Raw genomic sequence first — 18,996 nt, forward strand, 5'->3', positions numbered from 1 at the left:
TAAGCACACACATGCCTTACCTTGATTTCAGAGGCTGAAAGTTTGTCTATTCGCCTGCCAGTCTCTGGTGTGTCCTGGTTCTTTTGGTTGAGGTAGACTGCAGCCACTTGGCTCTGCTCCAGGAAGGACAGCAGAATCAGCCTGTCGCTCAGCACCGCTGGGGATGACATCATTGCACAGCTCATTCAATGTCATGACTCATAACAGAAAACAACAGTATATTGTTAAGGTGACACTTACAGAGTTCACTGTCTCCTTCACAGCAGTAAACGGTGATTAAATATCCCTACATACTGATTACAACATATTTAGCTTTCCATCTGTTTTTATTTTCTTTTAGATAGAAAACACGACAACTTGAATCAAGATTAAAAAAAAGGGATACTACGTTTAATGCTGCACAAAAAAGTAACTGTTTACACGTATTAAAAGTCTGTAACTGGCCAAATCAGAGAAACTAAAGCTTCATCAAAAGTAGAAGCAAAACAGAGCCAGGAGCCAGAAATTCCCTCATCGATCTTTCATATTAGTAATAGATTGATGAAATATGTTAAGTTTAATTTTGACACGAACTTCCCTAAAACATATATACATAAAAGAATAATAAAAAAATACAATCCTGACCATCTGTAATCTAGGTTGCTCAAATCCCAGGATGAATAAATGGAGATTTATGAAGTTTTAAAATTGAGCATTTCCAAGTGGAATTTTTCCAAGTTCGTTTGACGAGTGGGTAAAGATATTTCTGATTACATGTAGTTTACTCCATTTACAGAGAATCTTTTTAATGGAAACAATTAAGAAACAGGATTTAGTCTGAGCTTCTCCTTAATGTTAATGCTTCATTATCCATCATGAATTTAAGTTATAATCCCTGTTTTACTATCTAATTTAGTCTGATAAGTATAAAGTTAGAGGAAACACATTTCAGCCCAAGTGTGTCTTCTTCCATGCCTCTACTGTTTCCCCCTTCGTTCTTCTTTTAACACATTTCCCCCTTCTCCTCCTCACTCTCACCATCTCCTCTCCCCTGCCTCTTTCTTTCTTTGTATCTCTTTCCTCCCCTGTTCTCCTCTCTCTCCGCCTGTTAGTGTACAGCAGGCTCTAAGGCCTTTTTGTGGTAGAAGAACACACTTGATCCTGTTCAACTCTTCAGGAGGTGCATGGAAACACTGATTAGCAATTAAGCCTCCCTCTCCTTCAAATTAATCTGTTTATGAAACCAATTATACAGAAGGGGGGGGGGGGTTGTTACACATGTCTCTCAGATATTCTGCTTTGAGTTGAACGAGTAAGGCTGCACCCCGAGATTTAGAAATCTAACTACCAATTAACCGTGGCATGAGTGTATTTATAAATGTGAGGGTTTAAATCATTCTGTTGTTTTTTGAAATTTCAAATTAATATGCAAATATTCAAAAGAGAAGTGAAACACAGCTTGAAAAGTCAGAAAAACTATCATCTCAAATCAGGTCAATCCAGTCAGTCTGTCCTGACATTACGGTCTGGATTAGAAGCATTTGTAACAAAAATGGGTTCAAGCCTTAAACCGTTAGAAAATACACCCATTAATGACGCCTTGGCTTTCCGGACAACATTTAATGCAATAGTAAGCGTCTTTGCAATAGATTACAGACAAATCAAGTTAAATGCAGTTTAGTATTGATCTCTATGGGTGTCTATAAACGGGATTAGGTTTAATCCCATTCATTCCAAAATGAAGGAGGGGATACGAATCCAGGCTGTGGCCCAATCTGGGACCAGGTGGCTGATTTAGCATTAAGGGCCAGACCTTTATGACCCACCCTGACACACACACACACACACACACACACACACACACACACACACACACACACACACACACGCGCGCAAACTGAGTACACGCACACATTCATACAAGCCCTTAAAAACACATACACAGATAGATTTTACATTCAAGCCTGCAACCATGCTTCATGCATACTCAGTTAAACACACATTCACACCCACAAGCATAAAACCAAGCGCATGTTAAAAGTACGCACATGGTCTCCTTCACATACATGCACACGCACACACACAGTCCTCTAAATCCATTTAATGCCATCTCCTCAGCAGCATGTTGACATAAGAGGCCAATGGGCTTAACCAAAGCACATTTAAACACGGTAAATGAAACCGGCTATGAAAAATCACTTAAGGATGCTTAATCGTGGAGCATATGCGCAGCTTTGCCTAGTCGTCAGCCAAAGGGAGCCGGTAATACTTTGATTGTGTAAAATATATGTAATCTATCGCGCCGTATGATGCAATCAGAGCTTGTGGTTGAAACAGGAAGGTATCCGGCATTGAGGACGCAAAGTTTACAAGAGGACAGTAAGCCGTCTGCTTTGTCACACCATGAAACAAAAACAGACCCGGCTGCCATCGCTTGATGTCTCAGAGGGGAGAATATGCACCAGGACTCACATTCAGCCGAATCCATGGGAATCACTAAAGGGATTTTCTTCAGCATTCAAAGACTGAGGATGTTTTTGTTTTACAAAGTTGTCAAATCGTGTCCTTAAAATGTGAACAACTCTGTCATCTGTAGTGACCTACAGTGTGGTTAGCCAAGTCCAGTAAAGATTAGACTGCAATGAACACAACAATTCATCTATTAAACAAAAGTTTGTCTTATAAAAATTCAAAGTTTTAGCATTTGTGTCTCTAAAAACATTTCGGGAAGAAGTAAGACAATTCTTTCTGCTGCGTACACACGGTTAGATTCGGAAGCATGGCAGAAGTAACAGCATCAGCAAACACTGATCAGCTAAGCACAGATGAATTCATAAATCAATAAAGGATCAGATTTCTAACAATAAACTCAACGTTGGATGTGTCTGACTGTTTTCAGACAAAAAGAGATGATTAGGAAATCAATACATTCAGCGAGATGCATCTATACAATATTCTGGAACTCTTCTTTTATTGAAGATCTGCATTATGTTTTTCACATCAAAAATGGATATAGTTCTCAGTCTACAGTATGCTGCTTACTTACTCATCTCCTTTACTCTTGTACTTTACCTTTACTTTTTTTTTCTTCCACATTTAAAGTCTGAAGAACTAGTCTTTCCTAATGTTACCTAGAAAACCACAACCAGAAACCAGATCAAAGTTTTACCATCCTGTAAAGTGAGGGTCCGTCTTGTCGTGTCCTGTTGTTGTGGAGCTAAAGTAATGACAGTAGCACCTTCTTAATGTTTTAACATTTCTGCTTTAACCCCTCAATGTTAAAACAAAAATGTGAAATATGTTTTAATGACAGCTCCTGAAACAAGAGGAATAAACAATCACAATAAATCACATCTGTTTGGTGTAGTCTCCCTGCTGCGCACGTAAAATTGTGATGTGTTTTTTCTTCATCAATCGAACAATACAGGAAAGATAATAGGCAGATTCACCAAAAATGTAAGTATGCCTATACTGTATTGCCATTAAATCCTTTTTTAAAATATTTTAGAGTTTAAATACAAATTCTTGCAAATATAATTATAAACACTATAAAGGCTTGTACCTAGCATTTATCACAACACCTCACACACACTTCATACACAACTTGATTGAAATTGTAAACTCTTTCAGTAGTTGTACGTTGTAAATGTGTTTCATGCAGTGATCTGGTCGGGAGCTCCAATTGTCTCAGGCTAATTTAACAAGTGACAGATGTTAGAACAGCCTCCTAACCTGCACACAATTATACACACTAATACACACACAATCCCCGGAAACCACCCTCTCACACCCATTACTCTAATAATTAGTGCCTCTGCGGCTTTGAATGGAGCGCAGTGGGAGGTGAGTGGGAGTGTGTGTACCTGAGTGTGTGTGCTTCAATGCGTGCCATTGTGTGCATGTGCATGTGTGTGTCTTCCTGTGAATGTAAGCGCACATACAGTAAGTGCTTGACTTTATTTTGAAAAACAGCTGTGCCTCTGTAAATACATATGAATGCAAGCGAGAGAGAGAGAGAGAGAGAGAGAGAGAGAGAGAGAGAGAGAGAGAGAAAGAGAGTGTGTGTGTGTGTGTGTGAATGTGTGCTGCCCACTTCGTGTATGTGAGCGAGTGCATGTTGGGGGCTTTATCAGGTGTCTGGAGACCCGGACGGAAGCAAGGAGGGCAGTGTTATGAACAAATAATTGATACAGAAAGAAAGAAATAATTAGCAGATTTGAACGGCTGTCCACGGCCCCTTATTCTCTCCTGCCAGGTCTGTGGAGCGAGGGAGTGCAGTGTGAGGGGGGCGGGGCTCCCTGGAGGAACGCGCAATGGAGGAAAAACACTGATGGATGCTCTTAAGGGAAGGCCCCTGGACACACACAGCACAAAAGGATTTGCCCGCAATTAGCTAGCAGAGTCGCCCCGCTCACCTGTGGCACCTGTTATTCATTTGTGTGAGGCAGCGCGTGTGTGAGCGAATGATTGCGTGACAAAGTGGCAAGGAGAGTGGGGATTGTGTGTGCGCGTGTGTGTGTGTCAAGCTGATTGTGTGGTGAGCAGGTGTAAGCACACAGTGGGTGCTGACATTGTAAGAGAAAGTGTGTGGTAGAGGGTTTTTTTGTGGTTGAAAATACGAAACATTTGAATAAAAACATCTACGCTTCTGTGTGTGTGTCTCTTGGCAGAGATAGGCGGCTCAGCTACGTGGCTAAAACAAAGATGTTTGTGTCCTTAAATCTGCTTAAACCACGGTGAACCTTCAGAATATCGATTTCACATGTAAAGCTTGATTCGGTGAATGCAGGAATTGCAACAATACAGCCGCGATGGTTACGCAATCGCTCTAATTAGCATTAGCAGCACCAAAGTATCTCCAGCCACAGTGAAAAATGTCTGAGGCCTTTATAGAAGCAGGTATCAATGCTGGATTAAAGAATGAGAAATACAAAACAGAGTATATTCTACATCCCAGGCAAAAAAAAGGAGCCAACCTTTGAATAAATACAAAGGATGAAAAGTGTCTCACACCAGTCAGCCTGTTTTATGGATACTGTTTATTACACATTGTGTGTGTATGTGTGTATGTGTTTGTGTGTAACTGACCATCAGTCACAGTGCTGGCTGGAAGTCGCCCAACTAATGTTCGGTCTATAAACACTTGTTCAAGTTGAGGTCCATGAAGGGTCATGGTCACCAGGACGCCACTGCTCATCATCACCTACAAGTACCCCACACAAACACACACACACACACACACACACGCACACACACACGCACAAACAGACACAAATGCACGAACATTAAAGTTGAATTTTAATCTTCAATTCCGCTCAAAAGTTAACCCTTACCTCTTCACTCTTTTACGAGTTCAAACTTTACATTTTGGGCCTCACAACTTTTTTTTTTAAGCGAAACGTTCCAAATCCATTTAACAGGGTTTAGAAAAAGAAATGTCATCTTCAGGTTGAGCTGATGGTTGATGACAGAATTGGATTTCCAGATTTGTATTTGGTATATTAATATGACCTGGTAACTTTTATGACAGACCAGGGAAGCTCTAGTTCTTTTCTGAGGAATATTCTGGGCAGACTGTGGGAGGTTCATTCAGCTTCTGCCACTCTATGAACCGAAATAAAAAAAAGAGACGTGTGGGTGTGTGTGTGTGTGTGTGTGTGTGTGTGTGTGTGTGTGTCTTTTAGTGCTTAGGAAGGTGTGTACCTGGCAGCAATGTTTGCTTCTCCATCTGGTCTGAACGCAGGTGTTGGTCTGCAACAGCTCCTGAATACACACAATAGATTAACAAAGAAAAACAGAACACACAGAACTGAGTAAATTGCAGCCCAAGCACCCAATGAAACTAAATAACTACAGGAACACAGAGATAATTTAGTTCTGTTGCTGAACACAGATTTGGGTAGAGACAATTTAAATTAGTTTTTTTGTTAATTGATTTTTTTGTTAATCTATTTAAATTGTTAAATAAACCATTCGAAGTGGCATCTGCTTGCCTCTACAAAACGTGTGTACGTTTTTTTTACTGTATCGTAAGCTGTATTATCCTGAGATATATTGTATTAATATTTATCATTTGTGCATGTTAGTTGAAATTTGAAGTGCTTGTTTTTATTTACCTGATTTTCTCACATGTAATTGTAATACAAACAGCAACAAACAATAACAAAAAAAAACAAAGTCAAAAGTAACAATTTGAGTTATAATAAACCTAATGGTTTGAGTCAACTCTAGTTTCTTGGTGAAATGCCAATGTATTTCAAAGTTGCAAGAATATTTCTGAATGTACACAGTATCAGACATTTGCACCCACAGGTGGCCACTGCAGCAGTTCCTCCTAACAGGGCGCAGGGGGAGAGTTGAAGGAGGATTCAGGTAAGTACTGCCTGTGCCCATGTCAGCGTCTGTGCGTGTGCGTGCGTGCGTGCGTGAGTGTGTGTGTGTGTGTGTGTGTGTGTGTGTGTGTGTGTGTGTGTGTGTGTGTGTGTGTGCGCATAAGGTTAGTCATTCCAGCCACATTCCAAACCCAGCTGGGGTGATTGGATGGGAGGAGAGAGGGACGGAAAAGGAGGAGGAGAAGGGTGGGGTGTGGAGGTGAGCTGGGGTGTTTCTAGTTTCAGACAATGGTTACGGGTGAGAGGCGGGAGGTTGATGTGTGTGAGAGTGTGTGTTTGTGAACGTGTGTGCGTGTGTGTGTGCGTGTGTGAGTGTGCGTGTGTGTGTGTTAGTGTGTAAGAGAGAGTAACATCCACAGGCAGGTTCCAGCAAACAAAGCTAGGCTTGTACGGCCACAAGTACAGGGGGGACGGGGGGTGGGAAGGAAGAGGGGATGAATGAGGGTAGAGGAAGGGAAGGGAAGGAGGAAGAGAAGGAGGGAGGAAGAAAAGAGACGAGGGGGCAGCCTGCATCCCCCTGATCCCCTCAAATATCCCCCTCGATGACAGAGCTCAGCCGAAAGCGAGGTGATGACAGAGGAGAGGAGAGAGAAGAGAACAAACAGGAGCGACAGGGAGAGTAAAGGGAGAGGGAGAAAAGAGAGAGAATGCCCCTATTTGTTAATCAATCGGCCGTTTCGGAAAGGGAAAACTCCGAAAATCCCCAGAGGGAGGAAGAAGACAAGAGGGGGAGGCTGGGAGGGGAGTTGGCTGAAGGTTTAACAGAGGAGGCGGGTACCTCAAACTCCTTCAGCGAATCACGTAGCTTCTCTGGTCTGCGGTTCTTGGGGGTCCACGAGAAGCCTCGAGCTATGAGGGAACAACACGAGAGAAACCTCAAGATCATGTGACTGGAAGTTTGTACGCAGACATAGGAGAAATTATTTTTTTCCGATAAAGACCCTCATGGGAATTCAGAGGAATGTGGTAACAAAAACAGAGAGGGTAAAAGGGCTCAACTTTATATCTGGCTTTAGAGAATGAGAAGGGTGGAGGAAGAGAGGATGGTGACAAGACTGACAGGTGGAATAAAGCAAAGCTACTGATGACATCATAAAAAGCTATATTTTGACCACAGGAACCAATTCTGGACCCACCTAAAGTTATTTAAATTAATCTAATAGAATAGATTTACTCTTTTACACATTTTCAATTATTAATTACTCCAAAACTGTTTTTTAATACATCTTAATTATGTGAGCTAGTTCGCAGTGCCTGTCCTTTAAGTCTTCAAAACAAAATGTTACTACTCGCGACGGCACTAAACACGAATTATATTTCCAAAACCAGAATCACACTGACTTCTTATGCTGAGTTTAAAACGATCCAAGTCATCCTCCGTTTATCTCTGTGGGTGAAGAGATCCATAAATTGAATCTACAAACAGCTAAAGTTCAAATGATGATGCACTGACAGCTTTCTTTTAGAGACACCCTTTGTTACTGAGCCAGGTGTTCTGAAAGGTACCTGGTTATAGGTTTTATACATCAAATTAATATGAGCAGGTCTTCTGAAAGAACAATACCTAATTTTATTTTCTTGTGTATATGACGTCTTCTATATTAACCTGATGTCAAGGCTGCCGTCAGCATCAGCGGTTAAGTCACTCTTAAACTTATGTGTTTAAAATCAACATAAAACCGTTACTTACTAAATAGAAACTACATTGATGTTGTCACATGTTTTATGTTCCTGACCGCCATATTCCCAGAGCAGCAGAAGTCTGAAGTCTGCTGTTTATAGATTGATTTAGCTGCACTAAAAAGGAGGGAGAAATATACTTCTGAAAGCAAAACGTCCCTTCAAAAACACAGACGGGTCCTCAAGGAGAAGCAAATATATTTAATTGTGGGGACTTTTGGACGTTCTTGAGTTGAGTTATCTCCCAAATGCAACCTCAGAGTTAGCAGCACATATCTCAACACGTACCACACTAAGGCCCCCTTCATTTTAATTTCCCAGCACTCCCTTTTCCCCTACATCTCCAGTGGTTAAACAGGGAGAGGGAAGGATATGAAGAAGAAGAAAAAAAATAACAGCTAATTGAATTTGTGCATCTGCTTCTGCCCACACTTACACATGGAGTTCAGTGGGAGAAAAAAAAAGAGAGGAAATGGAGGACTGCTGTTTTCAATATGATGCAATCACTATCTGTTTAATTTTATAGTCTCCCTTTTCATCTTTACTGAAATGAACCGTTAAGGAGGGACTCTCTATTAGGAATAAGTGGGAAGAGGAGGTAAACACATGCATGCAAATGAGGCTGTGGAGGGTGGGGGGGCCGAGTGAGGAGGGGGTCAGGGGAGAGAGGAGGGAGGGGAGGGCAGGGGGATGAGTGTTTGTCTCCTGATAAGGCTGTTTGTATTTCACTACTGGGTGAAAAGCAGAGGGAGTGAGGGGAAGAGAGGAGAGAGAAAATAGGAAGAAGGACGTTCGACTTATGAGGACAGCAGCTTCTGGAAGATGCATTTGTACGATAATTAAGGGACTGATCGTTCAATTTTGTTTACAAAAAATAATAATCACAGTCAATCACTTCTTTTGAGTCTCTCTATTGGAACTTACCGTCACAGAAATTGAGTTTCTCATTGTAGTAGTGATGCTCCTGAGGATTTGCTGTGAAAAAATATTAAAAGGCCAAACGTGGGGTTAGATATGGGATATGCACCTTATGAGAATGGTGTCCAGAACTTAGGACTCTAATCTATATGTGGCAGATAATGAGGAACATGTAAATGAACTGGAGCTTAAACATCCCCCTTTAGCTCCAAGAGACCTTGTTGGCACAATGTAACCTGCACAAGTACCTCATGGCCTGTTTGCCATGATCAAGAAAGTGGCCAGTCTGGTAGCCGGCCTTTCTGGCAGGCAGAAAAACCTCCAGGATTAGTAGTATTAATCAGATAAGGGGGTGAGGGGCCAGACAGGCCCAGACATGGGCACCTGCTTTGGGGCTGGGTAGGGAGGGTTGGGGGGGATGTTTTCTTATTTTTTGGCTGCAGGGGACCCCCAGAGCTGCTCCAATGAGCCTGGGTCTACCTCTAGTGGGGAGATGAGGAACTGCGTATGATCTGGCATAGAGAGCAATACATTGCCCAATGAACAATTCTCACTGATGCTCACAGTCTGTTTTGACATGAACAATGTTCATGGTGCCTTCACTGTTCCGTCGAAGAAGCACCCCACATACATCTCAGTTGCCACTTTATTAGATGTACTTCAGTAAACCTCCAAATTAAACATTCTTTTAAGAATACTGCATTCTTAAACATTTGCGTTATTAGGGAGGGGAGAGGAGGTCTTTCTGTTATTACATTACGTCTTGTTGTAATAAATTTCATATTATTTTTATTTCATTTTCCATCTACTCCCAAGAAATGATGTCACACAAAACAAGAGAAACGCCTGTAAGAACAACCCAAAGCAATTCGACAGCAACAGAAACGGCCTCCTCCGAAACGATCATACAGTTTGATTAAACATTTCTCTTTAACTGTTTTTAAAGAAACAAATCAATATAACCTTCATATAGTGTAGAATTATGGTGCACTGGATTTGGCTGTGATATTTGTACACACAAGGAATAATTTCTCTTTATGGGCACTGTTCTAAGTTACAGATGTAACCATTTTTACAACTTGAATCAGAATCAGATGATAGCAGGTGCAATGTTGGATCACTGACAATAAAATGTTTTCTAACCTGCACCCACACAGGTCTGAGAAGCTTAAACTAATGCAGCTTTGTGTTACTTTCTCCTTAAACTACTATATTAAAAAAGTTTGATGTTACACTGACAATAAAGATAGGAGTGCCTCTTTGACGTCCACTCGTCATCTGATCTTGCACTTAGGTTGAGCAGGTCGAGTTTTCCTTTCTGCAGAAAAAAAGCCTCCCGACAAGTGCTATAGTGCCTTTTCTTATCTGGCTATTTAGGGATTCATGGATTTAATGTCTGCAAATTTAATTAAGTGATATAAACTTGAATCTAAGATAAGGAGGAGGTACATGGTGTGTTCCCTATCTTAACCTTAGCATAAGTGGCTACTTTACCTTCACTGTTTAAAAGTGATGCATGACTAATACGTACAAGGGACGTAACGATTCACTCAACTCACAGTACGATACTGAGTACACGATACGATTCTCTCACGATTTATTTTTGGAGAATCAAGAGGTGACTGGAGCTTCACATTGTGGTGTCGATTATATGCCGCATTACGTCGGTTGTGCTATTTGTGAAGTTCTCTGTCTTGTTGACATTTTTTCGCACGGTTTTTCCCTTTTCTTCTTGTCCGTTATCGTCTTTCATTTTCTGTCTTGTGAGGCCAAAATGCTTCCACTGCCACAATAACGCCTGCTGATCACTGCAAACCTCTGTTCCACAGCTGCTGACGAGCAGCTGCGATACGACTGCGATTCATTTCTCCGGAGCACCGATTTGAACCATGACACATTTGAATCGATTTTCAACTGCCTCGCGATTAATTTTTACATCCCTAATACTTACTATATAAAACTACATTTAAAAGCATCTGTGACACTGTAGTATTATAGGGAAATGCTTAGGTTTTAAAGCTAAGATGCTATTTTAGATTTGAAATGCAACCTGAACTTTAAGGTATAAAATCCCCAAAATATACAATAAGTATATTCATTTTTATTATCTAACTTCTATTTTAAGTAAATCTAGTGTAAATGAAATTGTGTCTGAGCTATCACAGCCATGTGAAAATGTTGGGATACTTTTAAATAGTGACTCTTCTCCCCTGCTTCCCCACTCTGATATCAAGCCACACTTTAGTAATCCTCCAAATGAAAGGATTTGGAGCGGGAGCATCGCCTCTCCACTGACGATCGGACTAAAGAGAAAGCAGCTTCTCAGATGGTAGAGAAAGGAGGAAAACCCTTTTGATGAGAGTGAGAGAGGAAGAGACAGAAACCCTGTACACAAAATGAGCAAGAACTAAATATACATGAGAGAGACAGAGAGAGGGAAATCTGTGAAAGTGAGGCAGAGGCTACAGAGAAAGGAAAACCCAAACATGCGGCTGGAGAGAAAGAGACTAAAATAGTCACGAAATGATTGAGGACATTTAGCAGACAATTAAGACATTTACTGTACTTCTTTAAGGGGAAAGAGTTAGAAGACAGCACTGTGGTGAATTCACTGTTCTACAAGGCAAACAAAGTTAAGTTTTTATTAAATCATTTTCTTCTTTTTTTTTATGAACAGTACATAACATGACTAATTCCAAAATGTTGTTTCTAGAAATGACCCCAAAAAATAAGCTTCAACAAGCTGCTCCCCTCAGCCTTAAATGTCTGTTTGTATTGAAGATTAAAATGGTATATTCTCATAGTTGAATCGTTACATCGACCAAAGACAAAGTAACAGCTCTTTAAACTAAATATTAGGATCAGACTCTGATCACAAATAGGCCAGGTTGACACAGCTTCCAAAGGCTCCAATATATGTGGTATGTAATGTGCTTGATGCTGCAGTATTGAAAAGTGTATTGTAATGTTCTTAAATATTAATGTCCCCATTTTTACACATTGAAATTGTACTTTAATTCCTGAAGAAACACGTAATGAATCCTTATTTTGGAGCGACGTATTGGAAAAAGTCTGAACTGTCTGAAGTCTGAAGACTGCAACAAGTGCATTCAGCCTTTTATTTATTCTTATTGTTCTTTTTTCAAGTCTGGCAAATACAGGAGGTGGCAGCTAACCATAATGCAGCCATCTTCCTCATGAAACTTAGTGTAGACTTAGATAAATAAAAATCAGGAATACATTTCTGGAAATAAACTTAAAGTAAAGGAAGTTCCGTCCCATGTCCACACTTCTTTGACTGTGGGGGAGCAATTTGAGCGCTTCCTGATGATAACTGAAGCCTCTTGGCCTGAGGCAATATGAGGCTGGACTACATGGGGCCTCATGCTATGTGATCTAGCAGAAAGTCAACAGTTTAGTTTTCCTATCACTGTGTGTCAGGACCCCAGGTCAACAGGAACACAGAGAGTGAAAGAGATAGAAGCCTGGAGGCCTAATAATCTGGGTGTTTGTGTGTGGTATGTGCAGAAGGTTTTAGGGTGTAAATCCTACATACTAATAGCTATTAGGCTGTGGACGAGCGTATGTGTAGCTAACGGGTGTAAGACCCTAAAACAGGCCAAAATAATAGTTTGTGTGTAGGAGTGTATGTTTGTCAGGGCTTATGCAAGGGTGAGAGGCTGAGGAAAGCCCTTCCTCATATATGAGGAAAGCACATAGATTCTAAAAACAAGACAAATGCAACTTATCTTAAACACAAACAGACATCCAATATAAACACTATTTACCTGGCTCTCCTTTATCGTAGTACTGATAGGTGCCAATATCTGTATCTGTGGGGCGAGAGAGACAGAGAGAGAGAGAGAGAGAGAGAGAGAGAGAGAGACACACACACAGAGCGAGAGAGAGGATGATGATCATCTTGCTGTCAGGGAAAAGCAGAAGACAGATCAGCAATTTCGCACCGTGGGATAAACAATCGCTATCAGCCAGTGGCCTGTCCCGTCTGCCAGCACCACGGTTTGAGCTGAGATAAGGCCTTGTGAGGGGGAGGAGGCGGTGGGAGGGCCGGCTGGGGTTGGTGGTGGTGGTGGGGGGGTATTAATAAAGAGGGAGTGTGCCTGAACCCGTCCCACCTGAGGTTGCAGCCTGATTTACACACATACGACATATACATTTGAAAGTCGATGAACAGAATCAGCAGATAGCTTGAAAAACATATGAACAGCGGGTAACCAGTTCAAACACACATACTGATGGGTACACACACACACACACACACACACACACACACACACAAACTGCTGAGGTGAAGCTTTTTTTTTTTTTTTTTTTTTTTTTGTCAGTGTTATTCCTGCAGGCCCAAAACCATAAGCAGCCAGATTCGGATTCGCACAACACATCGTTTCTTTATCGCTTCACGACTGTTGCTGCTGCTGCTGCTGCTGCTGCTCCTGAGGCCAGGTCACACTAACACAACAGGAGAGCTGATAGCACACACAAATACACACAAGCACACAGTTAGTAAATACTTGATTTTCTTGAGTTTCTTATAACCTTGAGTATTATCTGGACTTTATATTAAACAAAATCCAACTTGGTTTCATAGCAATGAATTTGGTGTACAGTGCAGGTTAGGCGTATATCATGAAATATGTGGATTTGTGGTTCAACTGCATGGAGTTGCAACATTTGTTTGTTTCGATTTTTGTTGTAGGCAGCAGGCCTGGGCCAGTACCTACAGACTATATCAACTTAGTTGTATAATGTCTCCACATCTAATAGAATTGCAAGCTTTATATAAGAATCTATGATTTCCAAATGAGTGGTAAATAGGATTTATAGAAAATGGTTAATTTTGGCTGTTCTGGATATTCTGTTGTATAATGTTTTGACTAGTATAGCTATTCAGGTAAACTGGAAAAACAATGTTGATTATTAAGGTAAGCCACATGTGCTATACCAACTTTTATTAGGGACTCTATCGACCTGCCATAAAACGTCAGGATAAACAATTGGAGTTTAAAATGTTGTTGTTGTTTTGAGTCTTCGATTCTTTACACAAGCATTCCTAATCAGGAGAGCTTTTCATTATGAGCATATTACTCATTCTAAAGTAGTTATGTAGAATGTGTGTGAAGATGTAACTACTGTGACTTGGAGAATAATTGATCTCTGCAGTTGATTGGTTGTTCAGTGAGCAGCATCGTAGCTATTGAGCTAGGCAAATCTACATCTGGTCTTAAAAAAATAGAAGAAGAATTTACAATCAATCCCATAGATTACCTGTTTCATATTGAACAATGGTATCCAGAAATCATAAATACTGTACAATAGTTCATATCATAATACTTTTTTGAATGCTTTATTGAAGCCGCATGTCGATGTTGTTGCTCATATGAAATTAAATCTAATTAAATAGTCTTGTAAACAGGTCCAATGTGTCTCATTTATTTAATCGAGTTTAGCTTGTCATTATTTATTTTATATATATCTTTATGTAAGTAATTGGATTCTGCACTGGACACTACAGATGATTTATAGACAATCCAAATGACATAAAATGTCCCACCCCGGATGGGAGCATTGTCTACTAAAGATCATGGCTTTGTGAATAGGTTGAGAGCACACTTGGTCCACATTGACTTTAACGTGTATTGTGTGATACATGTTGATGCAAAGACAGAGCAGTTTCCCATTTCAAGGCTACAGCTACACCTCCTTTGGACCTGCTGCATTTCTCATCTCAGAGACTTGGGACTTAAATCCTGTCAGACAGACAAATCCACAAAGACAGGTAAGAATAATAAGTCAAGAGGTCCGATCTGAATATGCGTTTTGATCGTCATTATGAGTTATTACCTCATAATAAATGTTGCCCTTAAAAGGTGTCTCTATGAAGAGTTCACTCATAAACTTTCATGCTGCTCAGTGGCCGACAGCAAAAGTTTTTGGATACCACGAAGGTGTAAAAACAAATGTAGAACACATATAACAAATACTAAAAAACTATGTTTCATAAGATCATGTGGTAGATGCTTATATGTGTCTAAGTTTTTGTTTTTGAGGTGGATGTATATGATGTAAAGAAGGTGGTGATATGCAGCGTCACACCTCAGCGACCAGGTCTCTGTGCTCAGATGTATCCATCCACACATTTCTGAGATAGCAGAAAACACACACAGCAGGAAAAAACAAACAAATAAGGATATGTCACCATCACCTAGGATATACACCCTGTCTTACACACACACACACACACACACACACACACACACACACACACACACACACAGTCAGACACAATGACACTATCTTTGTGTAAAGCTCAGCAGACTGTGAAAGACAAGACAGAATGGAAGGTAGGAGAAAACAAGAAAACAGATGGAAATGCTCTGTTTCTCCAAAGGAACAGATTGTCTGATAGGTGGCAAGAAGAACCCCCCCCCCCACACCCCCCCACAAAAAACTGACAGAAAAGTCAAACTTACACCCACTCAGCAGGTAAGGTTTCTCCAGGTTCATACGATGCTGATGTAGGAGGTGTAATGTGCAGCTTAATTATTATAACTTATCGATGAGAACCTTTTTCTTGAAGTAGCGTGACAATGACAATTAACATCTTTAACGAACACCAAAAGATCTTTGTTCCACAGTGACCTGCGAAGATTTTACAAACAAGTCTTGGATAAGTTTAACTCTATGTAAAAATAAGCTAAAGGAGCTGTTTGACATGTAATAATCTGCAGAATAGAGGCACTGCTACTATACAAAACACATGAGAAACCCAGATCTCTGACTGAACTAATACTTCCTGAATGCATTGTGTTAAAAACAGGATGCCAGGTTATGATGGTGTCTGGGAAGTGCAAAACCAAAACACTTTTACCAAGGACAAAACACATTCATTTTATAAAACTAATGTAGAAGATTTGAAACACATTCACAAGTGCTGAGATAACTTTACAAGTGACTTAGCGGACAGTAATGGAGTGAAATTGTGTATTTTCATTTAATGCATGTCTGACAAAAACTTCAGGTAGCTAGCGCTATTACTTCCTCTGCTTGGAATTGTCTGGCTGTTTAGTTGTCCCCTATGCATTTGGTCCTTCCATCTAAATCAATGTCCTATAATAGTTTGGGAGACTGCCAAGACCTTCAGTCAAAACAAACAAAATGACCCTATCATTTCCGGGTCAAAACTGGCATTTGGTGCATACCCTGTCAAGATTCTCTCTTTGTAAATTTGTTTGGGGATTGGCAAAAGTGTTTCACATCTTGTACATGTGTTTTATAAAATGTGAATGTGTTCTTGTTTGAAAAAAAGTTCTTTTTTTTTCCAAATGTGAATTTGTTTCAAATTTTGTGAAATTGTTTCAAAAATTTGGGATTTGTGGAACACAAAGATAATACATTTGATTTTGCAGCATGGATTTTAATATTCCAATATATTGGCAGCACAAAGTCAATGCAAAATTAAACAGTACCCAACTCATCACAAGCGAGTTGAAGGATTTGTTTTTCATAGTAGTGATTATAGAACTATAGCAGCCTCATATAAAACAACAATGTTCAACATATTAGGTTGTAACTGTCACAACACTGTCACACTTAAAAACACACTTCCTGTTAAAAGAAACAATACATTTTAAAAGAACAACAAGCCACCCAGCCAACTCAGAACATATTCAAATGTTATCTCAGTTGTTGTTTTCGTTTCCAATTGAGTGGGTTTACTCGTGTTTAGTCTGGGATTGTAACCAGTCACAAGAATCCTTGAATACTTATTTTTTTGTTTGAATTAATTGTGTACTGGGTCCCTCTTTTGTCATAATTTGTTTATTCAATTTGTCCATGTAGTAAACATGTCTATGGACTGAAATCATGCAGAGTCTTTAAAATTTCTCTCGGACAAAAAACTACAAAAAAAGTATAAACATTTTTTGATTTTATTCAATAAAGCATGTCATCTGTTATAGAATGAACAGACAGTGATGGGATAGTATTTGAAGAGAGTAAAGAGAAAGTAAAAAGAGACGGAGAAGAAGGTGTGAAAACAAAGTGAGTGATGACAGAGAGCCGGAGCAAGACGCAGTGAGAGGATACAGAGAAAGGAGCCGGGGAGAGAATCATTGAGAGAGAAATGCCAATTGAACATGCTGATAAGTGCTACCTTTGACTTGGAGCGAGCTCTTGGTGGACCACAAGTGCAGCTCAGCCAGGCAGAACGCCATCTGACAGAGGAGTGTAACCCGAGTCTGCAAAGAGGGACGAGCGAGAGGAAGAACAAATGAGAGACACAGAAAGAGAGACGGGGCAGAACGAACACAACCGCAGATGCATATCTTGACAAGACGACATAACAGATTGACATAAACCGGCCCGGGGGTCAAACAAAGCATGCATGTAGGCACAAGTGCTTATGTTCACGCAAACTTGTGTGACCGCAGGTTAATACTCAAGCATGTACCTTGAATGGCAAAATATTTATACGTCGAGAAAAAAGTATTTGTAATTGTAACTTTAAAACCAGGTAATGAACATAACATATGTAGTGACATTGGACAGCCTTTGGAAAGAAATGAAACAGATAATTTATCACCACCATCCAATAGCTTAGGGTTAAGTAGCTCTAATTGTTGCATTTTTATACATAGTTTTTTGGACTGGCAAAGCTCAAACACATGTCAGAGGAACCAATCAGTCCAAAGATAGAGGAGGAGATCCAGGTGTAACTTTATATCAATCATTACTTTACAAGTTAAGATTAATGTTCACCTGAACTTACCAGAGGTGTTGACTAGAAGAATGGTCTAACATGAACAACAGAGTCACAGCTGTTTGACTGTGGATCATTAACATATTCATGATCCATGCATCTTTAATGAGGCAAACGATAAGAGTAATAATTAGGCCCTTATAGGGAGTAAAGACATTTCTATCAAGGCAATAATAGTAATCTAAATGAGTTAAATGTGTGTTTTTGTAGTTATCTGATTTGTTACTGATTCAAACTGATTGTTTGAAGTCCTTTTCACACCTCAATAAATTAGCAAGTATCGGAGAGCTAGCAGTGGAAACGTATTGGTTAAAAAAAGAAAGAAGCTAAAACATGGTTGATTTGTTTGTACAGCATATACAAACACAGGAAAGTCACTGTTCTTTACTTAGGCAAAAAAGAACATTAGAATGAGATTTAAAACATGATCTGATATATAAGAACAATAAAGGGATTTTGTTAAAAGCGAGACGGAAAGAAGAAAAGCAGACAACAGTGCAGAGCAATGCCTCAAACACAACAAAGGCCGTATCATGTTCAGAGGACACACATGTCAATGAAAGGTTCAAGGAAGCAGCAGACTGCAAAAGTAACAGCACTAAAAATGGTATTTGTAGTCATAGTAAGAGAAGATATCTAAATATCCAACATTATACGTCGTGTAACATTGTTATTCCTGTCATTTTTTATAAAGTCACTGTGGAATAAAAGCAATATGAAAGCCCATTTTGATCTTTTCCCAAACACAGACAGACCTGCACGTGAACTCAGACTGACTCTGAGACAAGGTCACGGCTGGTGACCTTCATTCACACATCACAGCTGAGCAGTGACGGACGCACACTTTGCAGCTGACAGGTGAGACAAAGCAAGCAGCATTCCTCATATCAGGCTGTGAACACAAGACAATTCTGTGAGACAGGTACTGGCAGGTCAACTTTCTTTATCACACACTTTACTCTCCAGTCAGAGGGTTAAGCTGCTCCTCCGCGGGGTTTCCCCTGTCGTATTGATGGTTTTCATTGAATGTCAATGGAGTATTTTGCTCAGTCTGCTCCAGCAGCTATGGATGCAACTTTCAACATTTCTAGTGAATCTCTCCCCCCCCCATAATGTTATCCTTCAATTACTTTTTCTTTTTAACTGCACATTGGCCTTGTAGTTAAAAACTAGCCTGTAACCAATCCTGAATTATTTATGAAACACCCATGACTACTGTCCATGACAAACTCCCTGCTGTTACGTGAA

At 40.1% G+C, this 18,996-nt stretch overlaps 1 protein-coding gene across 4 annotated transcripts in view; it reads right to left on the bottom strand.

Moving 5' to 3' along the window:
* wdpcp (WD repeat containing planar cell polarity effector) overlaps nt 1–18,996 on the bottom strand; it is a 71,780-nt gene that overhangs the window by 32,437 nt on the left and 20,347 nt on the right. For 3 of the 4 annotated variants that reach the window (XM_079362472.1, XM_079362471.1, XM_079362470.1), the window contains exons 2-8: nt 17,143–17,227; nt 12,758–12,802; nt 8,976–9,026; nt 7,150–7,220; nt 5,683–5,742; nt 5,068–5,182; nt 21–157 (exon numbers count right to left, since the gene is read on the bottom strand). In XM_079362472.1, the coding sequence (XP_079218598.1) occupies nt 21–157; nt 5,068–5,182; nt 5,683–5,742; nt 7,150–7,220; nt 8,976–9,026; nt 12,758–12,802; nt 17,143–17,203 (540 nt within the window). In that variant the 5' untranslated portion in view covers nt 17,204–17,227. The remainder of the gene's footprint in view (nt 1–20; nt 158–5,067; nt 5,183–5,682; nt 5,743–7,149; nt 7,221–8,975; nt 9,027–12,757; nt 12,803–17,142; nt 17,228–18,996) is intronic. The other variant, XM_079362473.1, reaches the window with a different exon arrangement.

Source organism: Symphodus melops (assembly GCF_947650265.1).
Source record: "Symphodus melops genome assembly, chromosome: 15".
In the NCBI taxonomy this organism is placed as follows: Eukaryota; Metazoa; Chordata; class Actinopteri; order Labriformes; family Labridae; genus Symphodus; species Symphodus melops.